Here is a 9,523-nt window from a genome sequence, read left to right on the forward strand (position 1 = left end):
ATGAAAAAAAAAAACAAAAAAAAAAAAACTGCGCAGAACCCTACTGCGCACATCCTGCGCAGAAGACCATTACGCAGGAAATACGCGCTCAGGTTTTTTTTTGTTTTTTTTATTCATTCAATTTATTTTTTCTTTTTTTATATTTAATTAATTTACATTTACATAGTGTTATATATTTTGAACTTTTAATTGGGCAATTTTTTAAAGAAGTACACTCTTCCTGGTATAACTAATGAAATCATCCTTCATGAAGCTTAACTTTCAGGTGCTGATGTTACCGTTAAATCATTTCAAAGGCTGCAATTTGTGTGCTGAACTGTATTGTTATTTAAGGAGATTTACCTACTGTTCGCCATAGGCTCATTGTTTTGTAGGTGACGAAATAATTGAAAAGAAGAGTTTCATTCATGCTGAGAGACTAGCTGATAAAATAATGACCCAGTAAGCCATGGAAGCAGCTCAAACTTCTTCAAACCCACAGATACTTCTGCTGCAGAAAGGTACAGTGGCCGACAGAGATCAACGCACTGCAAATTACGTAAAGGCATGCAAATAAACATAAGGAAGTTTTTTTTCGGTTTGCATGTGTTGAGCTCTCTCGGCCACTGTAGGAAGGCCTTTGGAGTAGTGATGCCGAGATGAATCTTCATGAAGCATTGACGCTTTCCATCCAATTGGTTCATGGTGCTTAATTTGCTCTATTGCGCCACCAAGTGGACAATAAATGTAAAATGTAAAACAGGCAGAGTGGTTATAAGTACACCATAGCTATAATGTGTGAAGCTTTGAATTGAATAAATTAATAAATGACTTTTGTTATGCCAATACATAAATTATCATTATTAATATGGTGTCTGTCTTTATGATATATATAATGATATGTATATAACATTCTATTAATTTTTTTTTTTAAATTACAACTTTTCCACAGTGCCCAAACGCGCAATAAAAAAATCCCCAAGTCCACAAAATGTGTGTGTGTGTGTGTGCCGATTCCTTCATATATACAGTCTATGACCGATTCCTGACTCAGTCACGTGGTACGGCCGGCTTGCGATACGTGCTCACATAAATCTTCCTGGATTACTCGACACACGCTTCGAAGCCTCGACCCGGGAGGACACGTCATTTAGAGTCTAAACTTTAGACATCATTACTTTAGGCTCTAAAGTAATGATGTCTAAAGTTTAGAGGCCATTAGAAGCAATGACTGTCCTACACCAGTGGCGGGGTCTGGCGTGTGCGGATGAGGAGGACTGCAGGGGGCGCTGTGGCGGGCTGTGGTGCCTGGTTGCTGCCGGGTGTGAAGGTAAAAGGTCAGCCTGTGTAACGTGTCTGTCAGCGGGCTGTCACTGCACCGGGCTCGGTCACCAGTCACTCCACCCGCCGGCTCCTGCTGCCGCTACACACCCGTTCACCGGTGCTTCAGCCGAACTCGACGTTAACTCTGACAAAATGGCGAAGAAGCGAAAGGAGAGACGAGAGGCGGAGGGTTCGTCCCCGTCCCAGGAGGAGGTGAAGCCCGACGACAGCGACTCCCAGGCGCTGAAAGGTGGGTTCACACCGCGGAGGCTAGCTGCTGCTAGCTCCCTCTCGGTTCAAAGGGGAACAAAGCGGAGGAAAGCTAAGCGAGCACCTGGATTTCGAAACGCAGCTTTGCACCATGTCTTCATTTAGCTGAGTGTTTGTTGTGAAGCCGGAGCTAACAGCGAGCTGTAGAACCGTCAATGGCTGAGATGCTAGCTCGTATCCGCAAAGCTAATAACACTCACACGCTATGGTTTGATGAAGCAGCTACAAAAATACACTTTAAACCGAGTTAGTCTCTCTACATGAGCTTTGGGTAGGATTCAATTAGCCCGAGTCAGCATGAGAACCAAATGTTAAATAATCGAATTTTTTTGTAGCTGGATGTCTAACAAAGATCATAGGGTTTCAGGCTTAATGAGGAGATTATCTGCTGAAAAAAGAAAAGAAGAAATTAAACTCTGCTAAAATACTCCATAACAGAACATCCGTCTACCTTATTCTACTACTTTTAAAGTGTTCTTTAATGGATATATTCAAGTACCGACAAGTACCTCAAACATGTTGTGACTGTTGTCGATGTAATTATTATCATGTCACTGTTGCTAATGACGTGCCTGCGGAAAGGGATACAGGGTAAACAAGGGTCACATGGGAAATAAGATCACTTTGCTCAACTACTTAAAAGTACAACAGTTAAACACACATCTAGATAAAACCACAAATGTTATGAATGAGATTCAGGGTAATTTCATTAATCAGAAGCACAAATCTAAACCTCCATTATTTCCCATTGTACACAAAAACTTCAGGGGAATTTGTCCACAAAGTCCAAGATCTTCCTATCAAATGAAACTGACTTTGATAGTAAAATATTTAGCTGCTAATATAAAACAGTTTTGTGTTAATAAAACAATTTTGGCCATATAACAGTCACCCTGTATTTTCAAACTGTAATCATTTACATCAGTTATGACCATTGTTTGTACTGTAAAGCCAAACAAAGTTGCCTGTACACGCATGAAAGTTTGGTTTAGGTTGCAAATCCTTTTCTAAAGGGTTGGCAGTACAATGAGCTGCTTGATCAACAAAACCCTGCAGCAATACCTGACATAACATATCCACGTCCATGACAGGAAGAGCAGGGAAAACCCTCTGGGTTTAGTGACAATGCTTTATGAACAAGTCTTGTTTTTAATTCTATCAAGGTTATCGGTCCTAGTGTTTTTGTGGGAGTTTTGTGGTGTGAAATACATTCAAACATAAAAATAGTCAATGAAAAGTCAAACTGAGGTAAAGTATTACAGTTTTATAGTTTGTTTAATTTCATAGGTTGCTGGACTGTTCACTACTGAGAGTGCTTTCTGTTATAAAACAATTATTGATATTAATTAACAAAAAATAAATTGAAAACATTTTACACTAATAAGAGACAGCATTTTCACAAAGGTAATTCTGTTCGTTTTTTGTTTATGTAAGTAGGTACATAGTAAGTAAGCCTACTGTTAATATGTTATTTGGAATTAACCTCAGGTGTCTCTATTCATTGCTCTATCATTTCACTAGTGTGCTTAAGGTAACAAGCAAAAAGTAAATTTTTACCTACAGTATGAAATAACATCTTTTACTGACTTCTTAAATTATTACAGATATCCCAGTTGTCCCTTTCCATAAATCATTACACAGAACACGGCCTCAGCACCAGCAAGAGTCTGTCTCGTGGGGAGGCTCAGTTCCCTGTGGGGTTTGAACTAATGATGCAAACTTCATAAGGAAATTACACAAGGCCCTCTGGTAGCTAGTTAGTCTGATTCAGGTATAAACTCTTTTTCTTCTTCCCCACAGAAGCCCAACAATGTGTGGGGGGCTCAACACGCATGTCTCTCCTCATTCTGGTCTCTATCTTCACCTGCGCTGCCTCAGTCATGTACCTGGTCTACAGGAACTTCCCAGAGCTTCAGGAGTAAGTTGCTTTTTGAATTATTCACTTTTTTTATATATGAGAGGTGATAATGTTTGTCTAGAAAAATATGACAGATTTCTTGTATAAGGGGCTGTTTTAATGAGTGCTGTTTGTGATGTTTATTATGGGTTAGATTATGCTAGAACAATTACAAAGTGATTGACCATGTAAAAAAATCAAGTGATCCTAACTAAACCAGCACATAAATCACAGTGAATGAAATGATTATTTCAGGATAAAATCAATGAAAATAAGTAATTTAAAATTCAGATAAACTCTAGTTTTGAGCCTTGATGTTAGTTGAGTTCCCCCACTCTGAATCACAAAACTCTTTTGTTGAGTAAAAGAAAATCATTGAGATAAATCTTAAAAGTTAACAGGTCACCAAACACTAAGAGGCTGGTGCAGTGTTAAAGCGTGACAGACCTTTCTGCAAATTGTTAAACTTTGTCACTGAATTGCAGCCTCACTCTTTTGGTCGTTTTGTCTTGTTTCTCTCTACAGTGTCAGTGGCGGGGAAAACAGCTGAGAAATAACTTAACTGTGCCATTTTGAACAATACATTTCTGTATAGCTAAATATTTATAATCAAATAAAATATGTAAATCTCTTTTCTGGAATTTGACTGACAGGGAACATTTGAAAAGTAGTTGGACTAAATGACAAAATCTGAATTATGTATTTATACAAAACAGAACAGGATAAGATCAAGTCTTGAGCAACTGAGACGAAACTGACTTTTAGAAACATGATCCTTGAAAGGGACACTGACTGTTTAGTTTGACCCATGAGATTAAAACGAATCATGTGCAGCTCAGCCTCTCAACGTTCCTTCTTTCTGAATTAGCCAAGCAGCAGAGACGAACAAAGCTGCAAGCTACTTCTAAACTCTGCTCATTAGTGTTGTCAAAAATGTTTGTATTGTGATGAAAACAAAGAATACTTGTGTAAAATGTATATGGCTGACTATCTTGTTGTTTTGTTTTTTTCAGTGATGAAATGGAGAAAATCAAGATCCCTAAAGACATGGATGATGCCAAAGCTTTGGGAACCGTGTTGTCCAAATACAAGGACACCTACTACAGCCAAGTGTTGGTGGCCTACTTTGCAACATACATTTTGTATCCTTGAAGAAAATATATACAACTCGGACTTACTTACCTAATCCTTTTCAGAATGATTTTAGAGCGTACCAGTAAAGGGGTCGCAATGATAATCTGTAGTAATCGGCTCTCGGTTTTGGGATGTCACCATGACAAACACTAGTGACAGCTTCTTGCTGTTGTTTATTTCTGTCTGGAGTCTTCCACCAGGCATTCCTCAAAAGTATCACCATGTCTGGACTAACATAACTGGTCCTGCCGAATCTGATTCATCTGAAACATCTCACCATCAGATGGAAATGATCTGAGTCATTCCTCACAGTGCCAGCAGTGTACAGTTGAAATCGAGCCAATGACACCGGCTCTAAATCATGTCTTATCTTGTGTACTGGTATCTGTATGTGAGCATTGCCTGGGACGGGCAGTCAAACGTTAAGCTACTCAAATTATAAACAAAAGATCAGGAATCAGTTTGGTTGACTTTTGCTTTAAGAAAAACAGTAGAAACTAGAATGAACTGCTAAACATGGCAGGAAATTCCTTCTTCACCTGTTATGAACACTATCCAATCAGATTTTAGATAACGATCAGCAGGCTAGAGTGCTTTGAGGATTCTGCTTGATTTATTTATTATTGCTGTTGATTTATTTGTTAACACACTCCTCCACTTGTGGTGACTGTTTGTTTTTGTGAAGTCGTTTACCTTGACGCTTTGGTCAGCCTCCAGACATTTGCAATCCCTGGATCCATCTTCCTCAGCATCCTGTCCGGGTATCTTTACCCGTTCCCTTTGGCTCTTTTCTTAGTCTGCTTGGTGAGTAAGACCAGTTTGAAATGTGTGATTGAAAACAACAGTTGTCTTTTCCTTGCAAAAGGGGATGTAAATACACACGTTTCATAAGAGCGTAAGTGTTAGGAAAGGCTTGGTATCACTTCTCCCAAGGCTACATTAGCTTATGTACACACACTCATAGCTTGAGATTGTGGTCCTCTTCCTTATTGTGAGCTCCACCTACTGATAATGTGTTTTATCTGTTTGCAGTGCTCTGGCCTCGGTGCTTCCTTCTGCTATATGCTGTCATATCTGGTGGGCAGACCCGTGGTCTATAAATATCTCACAGAGAGAGCACAGAAATGGTCCCAGCAGGTAAGAGCTGTAACACAAGATGTACGGCAAACTGAAGGAATCTTAGTAAAGCAGTTTTCTCCGTCAGATGTTTGATTTTAATGATAATTTAGTTTTATTAGTGTACACACACCAGTTTTGGCTAATTTTCCAGTTGTTATTGCCAGTGTGTGAGTGACTTTCAAGGCTGAAGTTTTACCTAAAATAATTGCTGGTCTTGTAAAATGTTTCTATAATTACTATAAAGACAAAAGTTTGGCTTCAATTAATGATTATTGTCAATACCAGTTAATCTTCTTATTATTTTCATGATTAAGGAATTGTTTGGTTTATTAGAAAGTGAAGAAGCCAAGTTTCACATTTCTTGTGTAATTCAAACAACAAACCCAAATACCAAAATTATTCATCTTATGATCAGATATAACTGTATAATTGTATTAAAACAACCTTCTGCTCATGGTGTTTTCCCATAGGTCGACAAGCATCGAGATCATCTAATCAATTACATCATCTTCCTGAGGATAACACCCTTTCTTCCCAACTGGTTCATCAACATCACCTCACCTGTCATCAATGTGCCTTTGGGGGTTTTCTTCATCGGTACCTTTCTCGGTAAGACTCTCTCCCTTCTGTTTTCATTTGGCATCATGTGTTTCCAGTGACTCACCCGTGTTCCACCTGATTGATTCACAGGAGTGGCGCCGCCATCTTTTGTAGCGATCAACGCGGGTACAACACTCTACAAACTGACCACCGCTGGCGAGGCCGTGTCCTGGAATTCTCTGGCCGTGCTCGGAGTCCTCGCCGTGCTCTCCATCTTGCCCGTCTGCTTCCAGAAGAAGCTGCAGCAGAAACTAGAGTAGACCACTGTAAACACCTCAGAACCTCATCTGCTGGCTGATCCCAACACCCCCTTCACTCAGCTCAGGAACATGCACCTCTCGCCCAAGAAGCTGCTGGGACTGGTGTGGTGCCAGTGGGAGAATCTCTGCCCGCTGGCACGAGCACTCATTGACTTCAGAATGCATGCAGTGGTGGGTCGTTCCTGATGTTGAGTAAAGTATAAAAAAAACTGGCCGCTGCTTGCACAAGTTTTTTTTGTAGTTTCTGTGAATTATTTTGTTTGAATATGGCACATTGCATTTTTTTTTTTTTTAATAATCACTGCTTTTTATCATGATTCTTGCCAGACAATTAAAGGTGCTACTTGTAGTTTGTTGAAGTAAAACACATTATTCTGATACTCACCAGTTGTTTCATAGGACCTTCTTTTCATGGGGAAACTGCTGAAAGCAATGTCGTCATTACCTTGCTCAGGCTTTTGCAAACAGCGTCCGTCTGGCAGTAGCATATCGGTAACTTTGTCCTATTTGTAGCACCTTTGAAAGTCCACTTCCCTCTTTTAATATTTATTCGGACTCTTGTGTGTCTTATGTCAACGTAATGATGGTCGCAACACAGCAATAACTGTCACACTACTGTTGAAAGTGTTTTTTTGTTTTTTAAGCCTGTTTTGATACTGGTGCTTGACTCGGCAAATGTACGCAGCGTGAGGAAAGGATGTAACTGCGGTGACGAATGACCGATCTCAGTAAATGCTACTTTTGTGGACATGTAGGTGAGTTCCCATGTTCTTCCTTGAAAGGTGCCTGGATCCACTGCCTCACAACTCCCTCACTCATTTAACCTTTTTCTGTTCATATTAGTAGCTACTGGGACTACACTGTGGTCGTGTCTCCTCACAGAACGTCCATGATGCAGATTGCCAAACTCTAAGCTTTGCCCAATTCAAATGGGTGTTTTTAATGACGAAGCTGGTGTGGTTTATACCAACACATTCACAGTGATGCAGTGGGTAGCACTGTTGCCTAACTTTATGGAGTTTGCGTGTTCTCTCCGTGTCTGTGTGGGTTTTCTCCATGTCGTCAGGCTTCCTCCCTCTGTCCAAAGACATACAGGTTGAGGTTATTGGAGAGTCTAAATGAGTGTGAATGGTTGTTTGTCACTATACATGTTGGCCCTATGACGCTGGCGACCTGTCCAGTTTCAGTCCGGATTTGCTCCAAACAGTTAAGATAACGGATGGATAGTAGCGATCTGAAAAGTTGGTGAAAAGCCAATTCATGTCGGTCTGTAATTTCAAAGATCGCGGTTTAGATTGGCTCTCTGGGTTTGTGATGGCGGTCATAATGTTTTACACAAATTGTGTTTATTTGTCTCCGCACCACATCTCTTGCTGTGCCAGTGTAAAACTGGAGATGTCTGTGTCAAGGATGATGCACCAGTGCCCTCAAATAGACCACCAACAGACTTACCTTGCTATTACTGCTTCCATTCTTCACCAGCAGAAAGGTATTACGATGCCTGATTTATGTCCTCACGTTGTTTGAATGGCTCATTTCATCCTGTGCTATGAAAGATTACTTTTCTTTTTTTTTCTTTTTCATTTAGATGTTTCTTTTGCGTGTGTACCCTGGTAACTTATTGCTGTTGCTTAAAAAAGTTTCTGGACAGTTGAGGCAGTGATTGTACATGAGGGTAACCTTTTTATTTAATCTCTTAAAACATTTTTGTTGGTTTGGTGCATTTCGAGATTTCATGTTTTTATTTTAATGTCTTAAATATTCAGCAGAATTGCAGCGTACTACTGTTAGACTATTAACCCTGTAAAACTTCAGTTCTACGATGGGAGGCTACTATTATCTTAACATTAACTTTTCTCATACAGTCTCATCCTTAATTGGATTACGCAGGACCTGCTCTTGCTTATCTGAAGATTGTTATCTTGGAAACTCCAAATTTTTAAAAATGTGATGAAGTCAATGACTCAATGCTATAAACTGGCCTTAAATGTTTTTTTATTATTATTTTAATCAAGCTAGATAATCTTACAACTCCATGATATTCAGTCTGCCATCAAATGAAAGATGGTAGTTCGATTTATTTTTATTTATTAAAGATTTATTCTCTTTAATATTGAAATCTTTTCTGGACAAATACTCAGTTATTGCTTTTCTTTATCCGCTTACCCTGTTAAAGATGTAATGAGGTTCTCCTTGTGTAACCCTCTGTTAACATTTTAAATATTACTACAAATAGTATTATTTTGTACTTAGCAGGGATTTGTTGCAGTATGAAGTGTTTACAGATGCATATTTACATCCCATCTAATCTTTTTTTTTTTTTATATATATATATTTATTGAATCATTAAAATTCTTTGAAAATTTGATTTGATTCCTGAGAGTTCAGAGTCTGGAACCAATCATGCTGGAGCAGTGAAATATCAAGGAATTACTACAAAATTAAATTCTATATGATCTATATGTTTGTCAAACTCCGGAATTCACTTCATTGATGCATTCAAAGAAAGGAATCAAAACGTCTGACATTAGAATAACTTAATGCTTATTAATAATCGGGATTATTTACTGAGGCGCTTATTAAATGTCTGATGATACTGTTTTATATAGGTTCATTGTCTTATTAATTATAAACATGTCTTATTACTACGGATGAAGAATTGCTGTTGTTACTAAGTATGAGCAGCAGGGGGCAGCAGTGCCAACTAAATGTCCAATTTATCTGTTTAATTTGATCCTATGATTTTCTCAAATTTCTTATTCTGACCCATTGCTCATTCTCTCAGTTTCTTACTCTACAACAAGCAAATAATTTTGATTCCAATAATTCTTAAGGACATGACATTCAACAATATATAATGTTCAAGTGCGACTTAAATATGTTTATCAGGAGAATTTAGTCTTTTCAAACACCAAAACAAATATAAAAAATACATTTTTAA

The 9,523-nt window shown here is 38.7% G+C and overlaps 1 protein-coding gene across 1 annotated transcript; it reads left to right on the plus strand.

Moving 5' to 3' along the window:
• Nucleotides 1-1,336: 1,336 nt before the first annotated feature.
• On the plus strand, nucleotides 1,337-8,950 carry tmem41b (transmembrane protein 41B). The gene is made up of 7 exons (XM_061068049.1): nucleotides 1,337-1,552; nucleotides 3,373-3,490; nucleotides 4,483-4,611; nucleotides 5,314-5,407; nucleotides 5,636-5,740; nucleotides 6,193-6,331; nucleotides 6,413-8,950. The coding sequence occupies exons 1-7, from the start codon at nucleotides 1,456-1,458 to the stop codon at nucleotides 6,580-6,582; spliced, it is 852 nt and encodes a 283-aa protein (XP_060924032.1). The 5' UTR covers nucleotides 1,337-1,455; the 3' UTR covers nucleotides 6,583-8,950.
• Nucleotides 8,951-9,523: the final 573 nt, after the last annotated feature.

Source organism: Limanda limanda, chromosome 3 (assembly GCF_963576545.1).
Source record: "Limanda limanda chromosome 3, fLimLim1.1, whole genome shotgun sequence".
Lineage (NCBI taxonomy): Eukaryota > Metazoa > Chordata > Actinopteri > Pleuronectiformes > Pleuronectidae > Limanda > Limanda limanda.